General features: G+C 34.6%; 4 protein-coding genes across 6 annotated transcripts; 2 read left to right on the top strand and 2 right to left on the bottom strand.

The window, feature by feature from the left end:
- Positions 1-890: 890 nt before the first annotated feature.
- On the bottom strand, positions 891-4,308 carry LOC149736265 (ammonium transporter Rh type B-A-like). Its single transcript, XM_089875995.1, has 10 exons — positions 4,153-4,308; positions 3,724-3,872; positions 2,985-3,177; positions 2,726-2,876; positions 2,394-2,538; positions 1,900-2,063; positions 1,706-1,843; positions 1,511-1,644; positions 1,253-1,439; positions 891-1,166 (listed from the first exon to the last, which is right to left on the bottom strand). The coding sequence occupies exons 1-10, from the start codon at positions 4,155-4,157 to the stop codon at positions 1,092-1,094; spliced, it is 1,341 nt and encodes a 446-aa protein (XP_089732121.1). The 5' UTR covers positions 4,158-4,308; the 3' UTR covers positions 891-1,091.
- Positions 4,309-8,404: 4,096 nt separating this feature from the next.
- On the top strand, positions 8,405-11,685 carry LOC149736266 (protein farnesyltransferase subunit beta-like). Of its 2 annotated transcripts, none has more exons than XM_089877455.1 (11): positions 8,405-8,580; positions 8,736-8,803; positions 8,968-9,040; positions 9,112-9,203; positions 9,265-9,411; positions 9,560-9,736; positions 10,155-10,329; positions 10,534-10,653; positions 10,725-10,816; positions 10,874-10,979; positions 11,369-11,685. In XM_089877455.1, the coding sequence occupies exons 1-11, from the start codon at positions 8,422-8,424 to the stop codon at positions 11,456-11,458; spliced, it is 1,299 nt and encodes a 432-aa protein (XP_089733581.1). In that variant the 5' UTR covers positions 8,405-8,421; the 3' UTR covers positions 11,459-11,685. The 2 variants fall into 2 exon arrangements, with proteins under 2 accessions (XP_089733581.1, XP_089733582.1); XM_089877456.1 differs by having other exon boundaries at positions 8,406-8,580; positions 8,964-9,040.
- LOC149736267 (tRNA (uracil-5-)-methyltransferase homolog A-like) lies at positions 11,645-17,220 on the top strand. 2 transcript variants are annotated; one of them, XM_089877453.1, is made up of 11 exons: positions 11,645-11,873; positions 11,935-12,070; positions 12,828-12,979; positions 13,320-13,456; positions 13,915-14,081; positions 14,364-14,571; positions 15,116-15,331; positions 15,787-16,006; positions 16,317-16,450; positions 16,807-16,895; positions 16,953-17,220. In XM_089877453.1, exons 1-11 carry the CDS (start codon positions 11,705-11,707, stop codon positions 17,086-17,088), a joined length of 1,764 nt encoding a protein of 587 aa, XP_089733579.1. In that variant the 5' UTR covers positions 11,645-11,704; the 3' UTR covers positions 17,089-17,220. The 2 variants fall into 2 exon arrangements, with proteins under 2 accessions (XP_089733579.1, XP_089733580.1); XM_089877454.1 differs by lacking the exon at positions 11,645-11,873 and having other exon boundaries at positions 12,821-12,979.
- On the bottom strand, positions 17,096-18,906 carry LOC149736268 (putative glutathione-specific gamma-glutamylcyclotransferase 2). The gene is made up of 4 exons (XM_089877457.1): positions 18,888-18,906; positions 18,298-18,719; positions 18,094-18,129; positions 17,096-17,943 (listed from the first exon to the last, which is right to left on the bottom strand). The coding sequence occupies exons 2-4, from the start codon at positions 18,694-18,696 to the stop codon at positions 17,410-17,412; spliced, it is 969 nt and encodes a 322-aa protein (XP_089733583.1). The 5' UTR covers positions 18,697-18,719; positions 18,888-18,906; the 3' UTR covers positions 17,096-17,409.
- Between the last annotated feature and the right edge of the window lie 844 nt (positions 18,907-19,750).

Genomic DNA, 19,750 nt, shown 5'->3' on the forward strand with positions numbered 1-19,750 from the left:
CACGATTTTATTGAAATGGTCTCTTTGAGTGTGAGCCAACGAAACATATTTAGCACCCTCTAATACTAATACACACCGTAGGTTGAGGAATTCACAAATCTAATTGCTAGTACAATTTACTTGAATCAGCTGCTACTATTTTAAATAAACTATAATTGCGCACATCCCGTTTGTATACAGGTGGTAACATATTAGACTCATGACCTTTATATTCATGTCGGTTCCTGGTACTAATAGCTCAAAGCCACCACATAAATAAGTCAAGCCAATTTTTTCAGCATGACTTGGAACTTAAGTAAAGGCCAAATTATAGCTGGAACATTTCTGTGAGTCTAAGATTTTTTACGTGCTCCAAAGATTCGCTTTTCTAGGAAGTCTGCGCTGTATACATTCTAAAATATTTACAATGCTACATTGCGAAATAATCCAAAGCAACCTCGGAGTCCTTATAGAGTATAAAGATCTTACTGAGCTAAATCTATAACTCTTATCTCTTTTGTTTCAAACTCTATCGCTTTCGAATTCACGTCACTTATATTTGCACCAGTGACGTCACTGCTTATCGCTTGAGTGGATGTATATATGTTCTTGCATGCGGAAACTTGTTTTTGTTAAATAAAATCCTTTTGCGCATTCTACTCTTTTCTTTAATTCTGTGCTCGATAACGGTACGTTTTAAAGAAAAAATGAAAGTGTAGATTTAGCTCAATATAAGGACTCCCTGCGCAACAGTTATAAAGTTTGACCTCAGTTCCCTCCCATGTATCAAATATTCTAAAACTATTATTTGCCTAACTATTCTGTTTATTTAGTTGATGTCATCTTAAATAGCGAAATTAATACCGACTGTTTATCGAAAATAGCGGAATTATAATACCGACTTTGCAAACTTGTATGATAGTAAATTTTATTTTTTGCATACGAATCAATTTCGTAAAAAAACTTTTGCAAAACTATGTACAAAAACTCAATGTAGGAAAGTATATAGATAGGTTGACATGATTTTATAACTTTAGATTTATTAGTAAAACTTTTATGTTTAAAGTAATATAATGGTTAGTCGCTATTATTCCACAAAATACTTAAGGTAATCAAGCAACTACTTCATGTTGTTTATCATTCGACCCATTTTGTTCAGCTTCATCTTCGCTCACCGTTTCGACACACTGTAGGGAAAAAACAAAGATTTTTTTCCAAAACTAGTTATTAATATAAATGATGTTATTGCCAATAATTAGACCAAGCTACGTACGTCCCAAAACACCTCATCCTCGAAAAGTTCTTCAGCGCTCAAGTTGTCCCATACAGGCAGCTTCAACAAAAATCCCGTGAGCGTTCCACCAATTATAGCAATACCAAGAACAACTGCCAACGAAGCGATTTGGTATCCACCGTTTTGTCCAGAAGTTCGAGTAGTATTTTTAAATAGCTCGTGGTAGCTGATAAATATTGTTGGAATTTAATAACATTTTCGTTAGTGTTGACAGACATGATGAATATATCAACATACCTGTCTTTGTAGGTTTCTTGTGTAGCAATGGCAGCAGCTATAGCACTGGCCACCACACCCAGTATTCCTGGCATGCCATGCAAATTGTGTACACCACATGTATCGTGCAGTTTGATGTTACGTTGCAATATTGGCTATTAAAAAACAATTAATTAGATATTCATGTATATACACGCTTATGTTGAAGATATGTACCTGTAAGTATTTAAATCCAAGCGTGGACACCAAAGCAGCAACTGAACCAATAAGGAGAGCACCAAACGGTTGAACAATTAGATCTGCGCTTGCTCCCATGGCCACGCCGCCAGCCAATGTTGCGTTTTGTATGTGCACCTGGACATAAGCATTTAAATGAGACAGATGTTTGACTATAGGAAGATAACGCTTACCATATCCAATTTGTTTTTCTTGTCAGTAACAGCAGATAAAGCAAAGGTGACGACCGTGCAAGCAGAAAGACTAAGTACGGTATTTATGACCGCACGATGTCGCTCCGTACCCGACGCGGGTCCAGCATTAAAGCTTGGCCAATATAACCATAAAAATAGTGTCCCTGGTGGAAAATAGAAGAGTAATATTTTGTTAATAATGTGTATAACTATATAAACTCATCGCAAAGCTGTAACCGCTGATAAGAATTTAAATGTTGCCTCGACACGGAGAAAAACTGCTGACTTGACAGACTATCAATCAAAGTAACCGGCTGCAGTAAACAGTTCAGTGATTGATCACGTATTACTGTCGGTTTGTTGCCTTGAGGTATAAGGTCAATCTCTTTTCTGTTTGTACAAATGTTTGACGTAATATCACTGATATTAAATCAGTATAACCAACATGTTAGTAACATAACCAATACAAGATGTTTAGTTGTTTTTATACTTACCGATCATAGCGAAGATGTCCGAATGATATTCAGAACCTTCTTTTTTACTTAGGGTCTGTGATTTTTTGTAAAGCACGCGTGCAACTGCCAACCCAAAATAAGCACCGAAGGCGTGTATGAACATCGACCCGCCCACATCTGTGACCTGTTTAAGTATAATGATATGTTTTAACGGCTGAAATTATTACATAGCTCCACTGTAGGTAAAATGACAGTCAACAATCTCATGTTATGCCGATAAGTAAGATATACACCGGCAACCAATGATATACAAATTATGTTTATTGTAGAGTTATTTTAACTTAACTGACTCGTACTTCAGTTTTACCAACCTGAAACCTAACAATCCCGACATATATGCTGACATTATAACATACAACTTCAATGGTCGCCATCACTATAAGTTGCACCGGACTAGCCACGCCAAGAACGGCTCCGAATGATATAAGAACAGTGGCAACCGCAAAATCAGCTTCCAATAAACTGCAAAACAAGTGGAATACTATAATTGGACTGTGTCGGTTACACACATTTTTATGCCAAAGTCACGGCCGCCGTGCGAATGGCTAAAACAAAAAAATGTGTATTAACCTTTTAATATCGATCAATATTCGTCCTTCATTTGAACCAATCATACCAAACCAACCGTTGACCAAGGTCGACCACTCTATGACGTAACAAGTCAACAGAAAGTTGAACCCCACCGAACCGAAGCCGTGACGTTTCAAAAACGTCATCAAGAAACCAAAGCCGATCAACATCATAACATGAACATCTTGGTATACTGCAAGTCAGCAATTAAATATTATGAAAACATGCGCGATGATTCATAACTTCTGCGTTTATTACACACTTTATATCCAGATTATAGAGCAAGTCTAAACAATCAACACACAAAAACAGGCGTTGAATTAAAAATTAAATGTTACATCATTTTTTTATTTTACCGCCACTAAAACAAAAGACTGGAATTAATAGGAAAATTACATTAGTAAAATAGGCTATGAATAAAATACGTGGAAACGTATTGTTACAAATTGTGACCGCAAAATTTCGTGTATAGTTTAGGTGAGGGGAATATAGGACACCTTTTCTTTCCATTTTTACGTCGCATTTGGTAGTAAACAAAGAACTTCCAAAAGGTTATAAAACCGTATTCTTACGACACACATAGACCGTTGTTAAATGTTTAAGACAAGATCAGGATATTTGGATATTATGTGCAAAAAGTGTCCCGTCTTCCCCCACCCTACCTACAATAAATTTATACAGTTTATCGCAGCAAAATAAAGTATCTAAATATAAATTTTCACTTCGTATAATCACTTACTTGGGTAATAATGAGCAAGAGTGGTATGTGTAGTTAAACTGTTGTTCCGAGGTCCAGCAGCCACATCGTAATCTACGAAGAGACCAAATAACACGAGGATTATTGCTTGAGCCACCAAAAGCAAGGCCGTTGCTTTTCCTCGTGTGTTACTGGAAATTTAAATTAGGTTATTTTGTTGTTATACTTCTAGTATAAATGTATGGGGTAATATAAGACATGTTTTCATTGTCTATTCTCGTTCTATTTGGTAGTATACAAAGAATATTTACAGAATTATTAACCCGTGTAGCCCCGCAAATCGAAAAAAAGCGTTGTTAAACTTTTAAGATACGATTAGGAAATATGGGCTTATGTGCTTCGTGCTTACAGTATTCCATCTTACCCCATAGCACTACACAAAAAAAGATAAATAAATATTAGTTTTCTTACCCCATAACTCTTGTTCTGTTTCTACTCTAGTCTGACAACCAACTAAACAAGAGCTGCAAAATGTGGCGTGATGAACAGCAGCCCGTTATATACCACCGAGCTCTCGATGTCTGATTGGCTAATAGCTGTAGGGCGTAAATTGCGCCACAAACCAAGCCCTATAGGGGGTTCTTGTTGCCCTTATTGTTTTTGGGTTCAAACCACATTGTTCGAATATATCGTTTTTGGGTTAAAACCACATTGTTCGAATAGTTAGTTCTCAGACGTGCAAATTTAAAAGACCGGTGCGGCGGTTTTTGGAACAAAAACATCAGTGCATACTTTAACAGTAGCCTACTGTTACAACAATAGTTTCGTAACAACACATGTCATCATTGTACGGTTGAATAAAACCCACCACTGGTGAGATTTCAAGGATTATAAATTTTTATTATAAAACATTCATATGTTAGGGTATAAGGGAAAGACGGGACACCTTTAGCAGATATTGTCTCTTTGTTTACCACCAAATGAAACGAAAAAACATAATGACAGGTGACCTACCCCGCTACAATACAAAACAAGTGCATGATGATGTGAACATAAAAGTATTACAGTGTCGTTGTATTTGGCCTGTATAAAAGTATTTTTTTCATGAATATTCCTTATGCGTTATAATGTTTAGTTAATGTGAACTGCCTCAAGAGTATTTTCTAAAATGACGTTACAGTCTTGAAACTACAGAAAGGTCTTCGTTTTTCGTTAAAGCCGCATACGTTGCATGCTTGAGATCGTGTCTGCAGCGAAGCAAAACTAAAAACGGTTATTTCCGATAAACACAAGTTTGTGCATCCGCTTGCTATTTGTTTAAGCTTTGCTAACAAACAGATAAAATGGATTACTTTGGTATCAACGGTTATTGAAATGATTTTTCTTTATATTTGTTGAAAACTTAAAATAAAATTAAATTAAATTAAACTCCTGAGCCAGCTTCCAATAAACTGCAAAATTAGTAATGTAGTAAAATTGGAATATGTCGGCAATACGCACAATTTTATGTCAAAGTTTACGTATGTTTTTACATTTCAATATTGAACAGGACTGGTTCATTTCCAGAGTCAACCAAACCAACCGTAAACCAAGGCCGACTACTCTGTGACGTAATAGGACAACAGAGGTAAAACCGACCGAACCGAAGCCGTGAAGTTTCAAAAACGTCATCAAACAAATAAAACCGATCAACATCAAAACATGACATATAGTTGTATATAAATTTTGACCAGTTTCAACTGGTCCAAAGCGACTTTTAGTTTTATATATACGAAATGCGTTTACTAATTTTGGGACATATCATGCTCGAATGAATACACAGAACGCCCATCCAAGCGAAAGAACAGCGGTGTATGAGGTAACAATAAAAGGGCAAAGACGCGTAAGCAAAACCCGATTCCATGTATGCATTCAGCTAGAAGAAAAATGTTACGTAGGTTGCTTAAACTGGTGTATCAAGTTCACCATCTTGTAGAAACGGCTTTTTGAAAAGGGAATTATTGTGTATCGACTGTCCTTCCATATACAGTATCTATCAACGCCATACTAGAACTTTTGTTTGTCAGACATACTGATTAGATTTCACACCTTATTATTAATTTGTTCGGTAAAAAAATGCCATTGTCACGCACTTTCGTACATTGTAAACACGATTGTCTTGTAGCCGCAATTACCCGCCAATTAATTTGTTTCTATTGCAACTTGCAATTCTGACGATACCATGTTTGGGGAGGTGCCAGTCGTAAAACTCTAACGTGAACTAAATAACAGAATGTTTGAAAAAGAATTTTTTGTCTTTATGTTCCAACCATTTTGAGCACGGTAGTTGTCATACAGATCCTTTTGTCGAACGGTTGTTGGGCACGTAGTGACCATATAGAATAAATCCTTTTTCGTCGAAAGTCGTTGTTGTTGTTGTTGCTGCTGCTGTTTTTTTAAACTCTTTTCCGAATTTATATCAACTCTTAGTTCTAGAATTTAGTCTTTAATCTCCTAATTGAAATCAAATCATAAAATAATTTTAAACTAAATTTTCAGATTTAAAACCGCTCTTAATTAGCAAATAATTAGTTTTTTTTGTAGCTGGTGTTCATAAATCGGGACATCCCCTATGTGCCAATTCAAACATGTTTAGATATTTATGATTTCAGTTTCGTTTGAAATTTTGCGCGGTCTTACTAAAACAGTGATTATTTCGTGCCAAGGGAGCTTTCCCTATGCAAGATTCAACAAAATGTGATGCGCGTATACAGATTTTTAGCCCAATGAGAACCCCGAGTTAAAGTTTTTGATTATAAACTTTGATTATGGGTGTACGGAGTTCATTGTTTCGTTTGTTACACTTACATAGTGAATTGTGTTTTTATCAAAAATATTAATGGTTTATCTATAGGCGGAGGAATATGGGACACCTTTTCAGTCTAATTTCTGTCTCATTTGGTAGTAAACAAAAAAAACATTTAAAAATTATAAATCCATACCCTTGCGACTCAAATATAGACCGTTGTTGATTGTTTAAAACACGATTCAGATATTTAAATATTATGTGCTAAAAGTGTCCTACTTTACACCACAGAACTATACATAAACATACATTTATATTTGATTTTTTAATATTAAACACAAAAAATATAAGTTTTACAAACGAAAAAATAACTTTTAAAAACAAGTCATGTAAATATTAGACATGGTGGGTCGTTTAGTTATCGTGTTCAGCTTTTCAGTATTCGCACCTCTTTTTCTGGCATTTTATGCAAACCTGGCGTAAGTAGATTTTATAAGCCTCTAGTCGCACGATCCTACGTTTGATTTCAGTTTTTCTGTAAGTTTGATCACAGAAAATTGCCCGCTTTTATGCTTTGCAGACCGAAAAAATGATCCAATTTTTTTACAAGTTTTGTTTACCACGTACATTTTGATGGATCTTGCATAGGGAAAGCTTCCTTTGCACGGAATTTTCACTAGCCAGCCCGCCGGACGTGTTTTAGTATATAGTAGGTTGGGGAAGATAGGATACCTTCAGCACAGAATATCCAAAGATCCTGATCGTATTTTAAATAACTAACAACGGTCTATGGGAGTCGTGAGGGTTTTATTGAGCACGTTAGTGGTCATATAGATCCCTTTTCGTCGAACAGTTGTTCTTGTTGTTTTTTGCGAGACTATTTTCCGCACTTAGCTCAATTCTTAATTCTAGCATTTTTTTAATCTCTTGATTTAAATCAAATCATAATATATATTTGTAATTTTTGGACTGAATTTTCAGATTTAAAACCGCACGATAAGCGATTAATTAACGATTACTTTCCTCGTGCACTTTACATAGCGGAAACACTGTCTGGAGTTTGGCGGGAAACGACGGCACGTTTTATATAAGATAAGAAATCCACACAATGATTCACAACTGAATCAAACTATTAGTATCGTAATTGAAACATTATTTTTAATTTAACATCATATGATTAATATTAACTTCTAACATTGGCTAATTACTGCGTGATTACAGTTTGTCAAAATTCATGAAAACAAACGTTTTTAAGCGACGACAACGTTAACTAATGTAAGTTTACAATAAACACATGGTACAGGAGTTGTATAAAGCGTATTTATACACATATTCTTTACCAATCACTCAATCCTCATACGTCATAAGTTTCATTAGTTATAATACATGTATAAATTCATTCTGCCTACTGCTCCACAGTCACCAATGGCGATTAGAACCCGGTTTGTTGGTTACTTCAGATTTGTTTTTGATCGAGCCTAGTCGACCGTTAGTCGACCGTAGTAAAAGGATTAATTAATATAGCAGGGTAGGGGTAGATGTGACACATTTTCATTTTGTTTTCTCTTTTCATTTAGTAGTAAACAAAGAACTTTTAATGAATTGTAAAACCGTATCTTCACGACTTCCACAGACTGTTGTTAATTGTTTAAAACACGATCAGGCTATTTGGATATTATGTGTTAAAGGTGTCCCATCTTCCCCGACTCTACTATCTTATGCTAATTAGTTTAAAACGTGCTCATTCATTAGATCTGTGATCTCTTGTTGATAAAGTGATCATGGTTCGTTTTGCTTTTGTCACGTTTTTTTACTATGACGTTGCGGTAGGGTTGTACCAAAGTTAGGTTGTACACCATTACCAAAATCGAAATTTCTTAAACAAAGTTTAGAAACAAACGTGTATATGCACCAAATTCTTTATTATCGTTTAAAAAATTAACTTTTCTTTATATATGATAACAGACATACACGTCAATGTATATAGGCTTATAGCATTTATTGTCAGATATTGCCAGGGACACCAGTCGAAAATGGAATGGCTTGAAACAGGAGATGTATCAACTAAATTTGTTGATGATGAAGGAAGACCGACGCATTCATCAAAAGAACAAGTATGTTGAAATACATAATTTGTTTTAGGGGACTGTGTAATTGTGTCAGCACTCAGCAGCATGTACATGTGCATACCCTTTTTTAAAGTTAAGTTAAATCTTCAGGAAGAACCAAATAATTTACTATGCATTTATCAACCTTTTTTATTTTATAGAAAGGTGTAGAACATGTCGTAATGAAGAAATACAAAGACTTTGAAGAGTTCTTGGATGTTGAACCAGAGTATGATTATTTTTATTATACATGTTGTCATGTCATATACGTCTGTTGGTCTATAGGCTATATGATATGATTAAGTTTCATGTCTGATCATTTTCACAATTTTGTTGGTGATTGTTTTTTGTATGGTTTATTTAAAAAAGCTAATAAAACCTTGTGCTAGGTAGAGCTGTCTTGCACACTGAAACTCATATTCCTTATTTGTTTCGTGGGTTGGAACATCTTTCAAAATCCTACCAGGTAATAAACTTTTATCTTGTCCATAGAAAAATAAACCATTTTAATTTAACCATCTTATGTCCAAAATACAGTGCCTGGATTCAAGTCGGCCATGGTTGTGTTACTGGATTGTTCACAGTTTAAGTTTGTTGAATCATCCTATACCTGATGAAATGAAATCCCGGTATATCTTTTTATTTATTTAAACTGCTTATTTTAGCTTTAACTTGACAAATTGTCCTCAGCATATGTAAGTTTCTATCAAAATGTCAGAACAAAGATGGTGGTTTTGGTGGTGGCCCTGGTCAAATGTCTCACCTTGCACCCACTTATGCTGCAATTAATTGTCTTTGCTCAATTGCAACCAAGGAGGCTTACTCTGTCATAAATAGGTTGGTTTCTACATTTTTTCTTAAAAGTTAGTTTAAATGTTTTATCGGTTAAAAAATAAGCTAGCTACTACCAGGATAATTGTTTTAATAATATGATTTTAGACATATTAATTAAGTTTTCAATGCTATAACCATTTTCACTTGTTAGGAAATCATTGCTAAAATTTCTGTGGTGCATGAAACAAAAAGATGGAAGTTTCACAATGCACAAGGGTGGTGAAACTGACACAAGAAGTTTGTATTGTGCTGCTTCTGTTGTTGCGTTGACTGGAATGATTGACACAGTTGTGAATTTGTTTGATAACTCGCCACAGTGGATTGTAAGGTGAGTTTTGTAAACAGACTAATTTAGAATACAGACAATTCAATTTATAGACAGGCTAATGTGGAAAAGTGGTGCGGCGCCATGGCTCAGTGGTTTAGGCTGCATTGAACCAAAGTGTCCCCGGTTTGATACTCGGCGACAATACTACTACTGATCAGCGTATATGTCCTTGGGCAAGACACTTAACGGACACTGCTGCTACCAATCGGTCACTAATTATAGATTGCCCAAAATTATAAGCCGTATGAAACAAAAATTATACACAAAATAGTAGTACAACAACAGTTGCTATAGCATTATGATTTATTTCATATCTTAATGTTTAATGGGAGCTACAGACCTAAAACTGTTGGCAGTAAATTTTTGGTTTTGAATTGATATTACCTGTGTTTAATGTATTACCTTTTTAATTTTTTAGTTGCCAAACATATGAAGGAGGAATAGGTGGTTTTCCAGGCACTGAAGCGCATGGTGGTTATACATTCTGTGGATATGCTGCGCTTGTTATTCTTGGTCATACAAAGCTTACAGATGCTGATAAACTTCTTCGATGGGTGGTCAATCGACAAATGAGATTTGAAGGAGGGTTTCAGGTTTATTTTTAAGATATAATATGTCTACACCATACACCATACACCTCTTTAGAGTTGCATTTAAAACGATGCAAATTAACTATGTCATAAATAAAAACATAAATTTATGTAAATAAATTTGTAATACTTTAGCCTAACAGCATTTCTAAGCATGTTTAATGTTAAAACAATTAAAGAACTTTTAGGTTAATACTTTTGTTCTAGGGTCGGACAAATAAACTGGTTGATGGATGTTATTCATTTTGGCAAGGAGGTATATTACCTCTGCTTCACAACTTGGTTATGGAAGATGCTCATTTAAATTCAGACTCGCAACCAAATAATGTAAGATCATTTTTATCACTTTCACTACAGTCCTAGTTTTAATGAATTAAAATAAACTTTTGTTTTAACAGAATAGTTGGTTATATAACCAAGAAGCTCTGCAGTTCTATGCCTTGCTTTGTTGTCAAAGTTCTTTTGGTGGTTTATTGGATAAACCTGGAAAGTAAGAGGTTTACCTCTATTTTATTAGTTTATTCCATCTACACAATATCATTTTCAGATCGCCCGATTACTATCATACTTGTTATGGACTCAGTGGTTTGTCAACTGCTCAGCATTGCCCAAGCCTACATCCAGTTAACATTGGTCCTGTATCTAACCAACTGGTGCGTACTGAGTTTTTTATTCTACAGTTTAATTTATAAGTATAAGACAGAGATTAGAGTGTCTGTCTATAGCGAAGAGAATACAACTATAAAGCTTGATGTTGCTGTCATTGGTTTGGGCATAAGGACAACACACCTAGACCTAGCTACAATAGCTCTGACTCTGTATTTCCTTATGGGTTGCCTAATATGTCCGCCAAACATACAAATCTAAAAATAAATAAAATATTTGGTTGTCTAAAATAGCATGTAACTTACAAGCAGTTACAAGATAGTTGGAAGCTAAGTGAAAATAAAACACTTGTTCAATTGTTAAAGCTCAGAAACGCCTTCTCACAATCACATGAGCATAAATAGGTGATGCTGAAAATTCTGTTATTCATCCACAGCAAGCCATACACCCGGCATTCAACATAACATGCACTGCAGTGAGATCAGCCCTTGAACATTTCAACAGTTTGACCTTTTCACAGGAATGATAAAACTGAAAAATCCCTTATTATACCAAAAACTTTAAACAATCTTCTTTGATAATTATGCGGCTGTATGTTACATTGTTGAACTGAATGTTGTGAAACTACAATGCATGACCACAATTTTTACTTATCTGGTCTGTTCAAGTACAAAATTAAATATATTTGTTTTGTTGTTTTTCGCTTTAATGGTAAACACTATTCCTTCATCAAACGTTGTAATGCTCTTGTAGCTGATCTGAAGTAGGTTAAATGGATGATACAGCTGATGTTGAACCTAAAATAAGCAGCATCCAAGTAACAGAGGAAGTCAAAAACAGCATAGACCCTGATGATGCCTATGGTTACACAAAGACCTCAAATTTTACATCCGAAGTTTTTAAAATCGAAGTTGGAAATCTTCCACGTCACTGTGGCTATGGTAAGTATAAATAACAAAACGGTTACTTAATTTAAATGCATACATTTATACATTTATACAGGAGAGCTGAAAAAGTTAATGAATAAAAAGCTGAAATTAAATCCACACAAAATCAATGTAGTGTCACGTATCAACAAAGCTTATGTGACGTTCAAAAACGAAGAAGATAAGGTTGATGCTGTTGCCAAGCTAAATGCGTAAGGTGTATTTCTTACTGTGTGCAAGTGTGTAGTAAAAAATTGTTTGTTTACTCTTTTTGTTGCAGGGTTTTTAGTTTAGTGACTGACAAGTTTAAAAGTATTTGGAAGAGTAGTTGGAAAACTGATTCATATCATTACTATAACTTTTCATTAATGAGATTTCTGAAAACTTTTGTAATATTTGGGGATGTGTATTTTTTATTCAGTCAATATACATTAAATTAGCATTCCAACGAAAAATGATAAATTTATAAATTGTATATAGATGGAGATCCTCAAATGGATCTTAATGCACCACCAAAGTTTAAAAAGCGTAACAGCTTCTGAAAAAACTCAAAAAACCCACAGGAGTTTTAAAATTGGACTTGCCACAATGCCTGGGATTTCCCGTAAAAAAATGGAATTTTTTTATGAAACCAATTTTATTATTATCAGAAATAGACTTGTGTTTGGAACACGCATTTTATCAGAAGCTGTTTTATTTTTTAAAACTTTGCTGGTAACTTTAGTTTTTAGATCACATTTAAGCATCTCTATCTTTATCTATATACTTTTGAATTTTTTGGTATGCCCCTTTAATTGTTTCTATTTAGTATGTTTTGTATGCCTTTGCTAATACACAAATAGATACTTTAATTAAGTGCACTCCTATTTAATTGTAAAACATTAGTTTTATGATATGTTTTACCTGGGAACAGATTATGGTCTAAATATCTTTGTTTCATACTACATTTAAAATATAACTAGTTTGCAGGTTTGTTTTAAAAGGGAACAAATTATCTGTAAAAAATGCCAAACCAAAAGCGGATGTTATGGCCAAAAACAAAAGAGAAAACGTTGATTCAAGCACGTCCGATGTTGAAAATAAGAAAATTAAAGTTGAAGATGAGAATATTTCAATGGAAGGTAGGTTTCAGTAGAGTTTTGTTTATCATTTTTAAGTGGCATGATGGTGCTGTGCCACAGTGGTTAGAATGATCGCCTCGTAACCTGAAGATACCGGAATCGAGGCTTGATTCTGCTACCATCAGGTTTTTGTTTGTTGCAAATATCCTAAGTAGTGACTCCATAGCAAGCGAAGATGACGTAAAGTAAACAGTCGTGCACTTATTGTTATCATCTCTATGGATGCCGCGCTTGTGAGTAAAAAATAAGACAAATATGACAACTTCCATTCAAGATAACTTCAGAAAAAATAATGCTAGCAGTCCTGTTTTAAGGTTTTTAATTGTGCTACTATATTTAGATCAATTAAAAAACACAGTAATCCCCTGGTGGAAATCTTCATATGAAGAGCAATTGAAATTAAAACAATCTTCAATGTTTTCAAGTTTGCTTGAAATCCGAAAAAAAGTTTCTGCAGTTGATAATTTGGATAATGAGGTATTTGCGGATGTTAAATAGTCAACTTTATTTGAATTTTGTGTACAGTGAGTACTATAGTTACCACATGTTATTTTTAATATCATGGAAAGTCTTTTTAATATCATTTTAATATCATTTTAATATCATGGAAAGTGCTGTAACATAATACAGAGGCTCATCTTGTAACTAGAGGAAAGCTTGATAATGCTTTCACTGTAGACTTGCTTAACCTATCCATATTTGCTACAATTCACAAAACAACATTTACTCAAACTTGTAACTGACATGTGGCAATAGAAAGTGTATGTCGTCCAATATGTCCACAACAATACAACATTAACTAGTATAATTTTCATCATCAAAACAATAATTGTAATATAGCAGTCAGTTGTTATATAAATATTTTCTTACATTGCATTTTGGCCAAATTTAAATTCTTGTCATCCTTGTACAAGAATATATATTTTCTCTTTCAGGTGTTTGTGTGGTTGATGCAACAAAAGAAAGAATCCGGAGCTTTCTGTCCAATGGATGATATATTACCCTCTCCCTGTGTTGGAGGTTATCGAAACAAATGTGGGTTTACTGTTGGTAAAAACTCGGAAGATCAAGCTATGGTTGGATTTCGATTGGGAAGATACAGGTTTGTTTCATTTTTTAAATATTTTTGTATAGGATTGTTCATGGTTGTACAAGTGATTCCTCAATTGTCCATACCTTGTTTAAGTGGTATTTTGTTTATTTGATTATCGCTTACTGCTTGAATGTGAACCATCAGTTTTTAGTGTCATCGTCGTTTCTCCTGTTATCCAGTTGATCTGCACAATATCAACATTTAATAAATTAGTCGGACAATTATTCCCAGCGAGATTGGATAGTTGAGAAAGTCTTCTGTATTTTAAACATTCAATATTTCTTTAAACAGAGACCAGGTATGTAACGTGGAAAATCCAAGTTGTCTTATTCATGTACCAGATGTGATGAAACAAATCGTAGAATGCTTCACACAGTATGTACAACGATCAAAACTATCAGTGTACAATACCCACACTCATGAAGGGTTTTGGAAGCAAATTACTGTGAGGACAACACTAGAAAACTCATCAATGGTTATAATCACAATGTGCAAACAGGTAATGGATTAATGCTTAAATAAAAGTTATTCTTAAGCTATGTTTCAATGGCTACCTTTTTGACCAGAGGATACGAGTTTGGAGTCTCGAAGCTGCTCTTATTGTGTGCATAAATGTCCTCAAAAATATTTAACCAAGAACTTAAAAGTTGGCATAAGGTGTATGAAACAGAACACACATGGATGAAAAAGTTACCTTCATTCTTTCAAGAAAAATGTGTTACCTGTAAAGTTGCATACTTACATGGCCGTAAGGTGTAGGAAGACCAACATAGGTTCATTTTATAAACTTGGTATAAAATAGGGGCAGGGCACATATATTATTGTTATAACACAAGCAAGTGGGGTGTCTCAAAGCATTAATTATTGGTCAATTTGATTTTTAAATAAATTTAAAGCGGACAATTTCAATTTGAAAATTCTGCAATTGTCCCAAACCAACAACCCCCTAAAAATTTTTTTGTCAGCTTTGAAGTTGTGGCTTTTAATTTCTTTTTTCAATATACATCATTACATTTCATTATATAACTTCCTTTTTATTTTAGAATTTAACAGATGAAGAAATCCAAACTGAACTCCAATCAGTAATTGATCATTTTGAAACGAGTAATGTTAAAGTTGATACAATGTTATACGAGGGTGTACCTACGCACAGATGTAATTCAAAGGAAATTTCTATCAAAACTTTAACAGGCGACGGTGTCATTTATGAAAAATTGTTTGATCTCAAGTTTCGAATTTCTCCTGATGCTTTCTTCCAAGTAACTTTTTTGCTTTAGATAATGTTTACTACTATTTTAAAGCGAAGTAATAATTAATGTTGTACAGTGGTGCTTTTTAACCCCTGGGTCACTAATCACAAACCCAAACTTCATTGCTATTTTATTTGGTAACCAACTAGTACTTAACCAATTTTTTTTTGACCGCTGTGGAAAATTTGTTTTTACTCTATATAATTATATTAATTTAGGGAACTTCGCAAAAAGGTTGACAGTTTAGAAGCACCATTGTAAAATAGGGCTCAATATTTTTATAAACCAGATTTTATTTTAGATTGACGAACTATGTGATGTATACAGTGTTTTAAAAATGCTCAGAACTTTAATTACTCGTAGCAGATTAAAATGGACACATAACTTGGTTTTTCCATTTCTGAAATAACTTTAAAACTGCATGCTAGGTAACCAATCACCTTATCTTATTTTTACCTGCACAGTGTAACACCAAAGCTGCTGAAGTCTTGTACAAGTGCATTGGTGATTTAGTTAAACAAGCAATAGATGAGACACCGGATTCAAAAGAAACTGCACTGTTAGATGTATGTTGTGGAACTGGTACCATTGGCCTTACATTATCTTCATGTGTGAACAGACTGGTTGGGGTTGATATATGTGAACAAGCTATTATAGATGCCGTGAAAAATGCTACATTAAATAGTGAGTACATGGAAATGCATTCAGAGTTTTGTAACTCGAGAATCTGAGGTTTAGAACTTATGTCCATCATAGTCGGTATTGTTTGTCTCAGAGTTGGACACACTATACTAATTGCTCCAGCAGTCTATATTGTGTTGTACATATTTTCAGTCCAACAGAAACAAGTCATAGTTATATACTTGGTAACTTGTAGGATATATGAGTGAAACCACTATATGTGGTAGGTAAGCAGTAAGCTGCTTTATAACTTATCACAATGTAGTTTGCTTTTTACTTGTTAAAACAAAAGTATACTACCCACACTATACAGATATAACCAATGCCGAGTTTTATGTTGGGAAAGCTGAAGATGTTCTACCTAAAGCAATTGAAAGTTTATCTGGAATAAACTCCATGAACCTTGTGGCAGTAGTTGACCCGCCTAGATGTGGTTTACATGCCAAGGTAATGTCTGAAAGTTTAACAATGGAACAACGTCAAGAACACCAATCACGCTATGTAGTACAGTGGTTAGTTTAAAGGCTTTAACTGGTGATAATGTGTAGAAATTCTATATTGCCACCACTGTTGATGTGTATATCTGTGTTAGAGGGAATTACTCTAACCATGTGGTCACTAATGGGTTTTCAATTAGCAGACATGTTCAAAAACAATTACTCATGAAATTGCATTCTTGTAAGCAAGCGTGAGGTGTATAAAGCCACCATATATTGTGCACATTAGGAAACATGTGATATATCATTTAGTTCACCGACTAGGGACGATAAATAAGTATTTAATATCTTTATATTTTGTTTTAGGTTATAAAGGTGATTCGACAGTGCCCAGCAATCCAGTACCTCATATACGTATCCTGTAGTGTCGACCAAGCAAAGACAAATTTTGTCGAGTAAGTTTTTAAAATTTAAGTTGCAATTTTACTTAAATTTATTCTCGGTATGTCTAGTCTTTGCAGACCACAGTCAAAGAGACTTAATGGACCTCCATTTAAACCGATGTTAGCGCAACCTGTTGATCTGTTTCCACACACAAAACATTGCGAAGTTGTTTTGTTATTCAAACGAATACTACCAGTTCTTTAAACCATCATTTGAAGAAGCTCATGACAAGCTTTATTGTTTTCAATTCGTATTAAATTTACACTGCCTTTACAAGGAGTATTCGGTTTCACTTTGTGTTATGACCATGATAGCAATAAACAACTCTTGCTGTGATATCTTCGATATTATTGATTGCTAAATTTAAAATAATATGGATTAAAATATAAATTGAAAAGTACCAGTTGCAAAAAGCAAATATATAAAATGGCTGTGCAAATATTGTATCCACAAAAAGGTGCACCAGCACTAGAAAGTAGCAATTGAGTGGTAAAACGAACATATTTTGCGTAATAAAGAGGAAATCTATGGAGCATCTGACATTGAGCTTAAACGTATTCTGTCCATTCTTTGCGCAAAACAGTAAATTATGTAATGGTCATCGTCTGAGTGTTTTGTTGTCAGGCATTTGCGGCAATCGGTCATAAATTCAGCCTCGTTGGTGCCCGAACAGCAAAATATTCGATGCCGCTTTTTTAATATACTGCAAAGTATTCGATGACAAGCTTCTTCTAATGAAGTAAGATGGTTGTCAACACCTTGGGGCGCCTCTCTGCGCAACGTGTCGATTAGGTTAAATATATATTCCAGGTTATGTCCACTTCGACCTCGAGAGTTGACAATAGTTGCAGCTACAGTTTCCACGGGCGCAGGGCCGAGATAATGTGCATTATCTGGCATAGCTACGAAAGTCAAAATGTCGTAAGTACGATGTCCATAAAACTTTGCTGTACGCATTTCGTAACCGCCGTTGATCATTTCTCTTGTCACGAGGTGACGCAAGGCAGCTTCAATCTGTTTCTTTCCCTTTAAGTGGAATGTTACACCCCAAGTTACTCCCTGTAAAGACAAAAAAACACAATGATAATACAGTGGCTCGCCAAAAGAGAAGTACCGAATCGATGTTTTAAAGTTGATAATGGTCTGTTCGTCAATATTGGTATACTCAATATAGACTACTGACTACAGATTAAATATAATGTAACGTACCTTGTCATCAGGGACGAGTGTGACAACTCTTCCTGGCTGTAATATAAAAAAATAATAAGCTCAAAGGAAAGCAAAAACTAGCTACAGTACTGTAATGTAAGCTACTCTGGACTAAATCCCAGATCGGGTGCCGTGCCTCTCCATAGTAACCCATCATCCATTTTATAGAGCATATATATAAATAAGCAACATAAAAGTACTTACCGAACCTGGAACGCCACGGTGTGATATATTTCCTTGCCAAAACCGTCGCACGAATCCGTGAACATATCCAACCTCTCGGTTGTGAAAGGCAAACTTGGGCAGCCAAACCAACGAACCATACCCAAAGACGAGCAAGGATTGCGTTTCTGGACAAGACCATTTAAATCCAGACCCTTGGTGTAGCCATTCAGATATCTCATTCGAGGTTAATTGTTTTTCTACATTTCTGACTTGGTTTTCGCTGGTAATATCTAAATCGATTGAATTCATGTCTCTTATATATTGCTGTTTTGAACAATAGCACTGTTGTTGCCAATTTTTTTCTGGAGAATCTATTTGTTTATTGTTGGAGCAGCCACAGCGTTCCGCCATCCTATCATACGAATCAATGGGCAACATAAGGCATCTACTTTGTGACAAACCTGAATAAGAAAATAGAACGAGGACCTAAATAATGTAGTATATATACCGAATGTGTAATAATACGCTAACACGGTCATGATTTACTCTTGCGTCATGTAGTACAGCTCTCATCATTTTCTGACTACTTCGTAATTAGATAATTAACGAAACGTTTTCTATGTGATTACCGTCTTTGTCGCTACAATTAGTCTTCAGTAAAAGCTTTATGTCTATAAACGTTGCCATCAATTTTAAGATGTCTTGGTTCTTACTCCTTATGCCTTCATAACAACTAAAGATACTAGCGTTCTATATTCGTAAACAGTCTGAGTTGTTTCTTTTACAACATTGCTTTTCAGCGGTTGAACACACTGTGTTCCGACATTTAAAACTTTTATTTTTAACCTTTATAATGTACACAAATCACACGCTTCCCTGTTTAATAATAGCATAAACATATTTATGTAAGTGATTTTGTACTCACGTATTATTAGTTTTAATAAAACAGTTAATTTACATACTAGGTCATAGATCAAAATTTACACACGCCGTATGCAAAATCAGCTGATACGCGGTTGCGTCACTTTCCTGAATTGTCGTAATGAAGCTTTCTACTTCATACTAAAATTAATTTCATATTCAATTGGGTATGCTACTGTACAAAAGAAATCGATATTTTGTTTCACCCAAATTAAATGTTCCCATACACTATCATAAAATCTAGATCCAAGTAGAAAATATGCGTCTACAGTCTATCGTCATAGGAAATGCAGTGACGTGACCAGCTATAATGTCTCATTTTTTGATTTACATTTAACGACTGTTATATTTAAACGGGGCGTGAATTTTTCGTTCCCTTTTTAAAACTCGCCCGCCGTCTTTGGATATCTTATAGAAGGGTAGGGGGATATGGGACACCTTATCATTCTATTTTCTGGTCACATTTAGTAGTAAACAAAGAAAATTTCAATAATCATTACACCGTATCATCACGACATCCATAGACCGTTGTTAATGATTTAAAACACGATCAGGATATTTCAATATTATG

This window comes from Ciona robusta, chromosome 4 (genome assembly GCF_009617815.1).
Source record: "Ciona robusta chromosome 4, ASM961781v2".
Classification (NCBI taxonomy): domain Eukaryota; kingdom Metazoa; phylum Chordata; class Ascidiacea; order Phlebobranchia; family Cionidae; genus Ciona; species Ciona robusta.

Coding starts and splice junctions, on each gene's coding strand:
- LOC149736266 (XM_089877455.1), top strand. CDS start 8,422: ATGATAACAGACATACACGTCAATGTATATAGGCTTATAGCATTTATT. Junction 8,804..8,967: donor TTCTTGGATGTTGAACCAGA/GTATGATTATTT, acceptor TGTGCTAGGTAG/AGCTGTCTTGCACACTGAAA. Junction 10,817..10,873: donor TTATTGGATAAACCTGGAAA/GTAAGAGGTTTA, acceptor TATCATTTTCAG/ATCGCCCGATTACTATCATA.
- LOC149736268 (XM_089877457.1), bottom strand. CDS start 18,696: ATGTTGCCCATTGATTCGTATGATAGGATGGCGGAACGCTGTGGCTGC. Junction 18,130..18,297: donor ACCGTGGCGTTCCAGGTTCG/GTAAGTACTTTT, acceptor TTTATATTACAG/CCAGGAAGAGTTGTCACACT. Junction 17,944..18,093: donor CACTCGTCCCTGATGACAAG/GTACGTTACATT, acceptor TTGTCTTTACAG/GGAGTAACTTGGGGTGTAAC.
- LOC149736267 (XM_089877453.1), top strand. CDS start 11,705: ATGGATGATACAGCTGATGTTGAACCTAAAATAAGCAGCATCCAAGTA. Junction 12,071..12,827: donor GCTGTTGCCAAGCTAAATGC/GTAAGGTGTATT, acceptor ACTAGTTTGCAG/GTTTGTTTTAAAAGGGAACA. Junction 14,082..14,363: donor TTTCGATTGGGAAGATACAG/GTTTGTTTCATT, acceptor TTCTTTAAACAG/AGACCAGGTATGTAACGTGG.
- LOC149736265 (XM_089875995.1), bottom strand. Junction 1,844..1,899: donor AGAAAAACAAATTGGATATG/GTAAGCGTTATC, acceptor GCTTATGTCCAG/GTGCACATACAAAACGCAAC. Junction 1,645..1,705: donor TTGGATTTAAATACTTACAG/GTACATATCTTC, acceptor GTTTTTTAATAG/CCAATATTGCAACGTAACAT.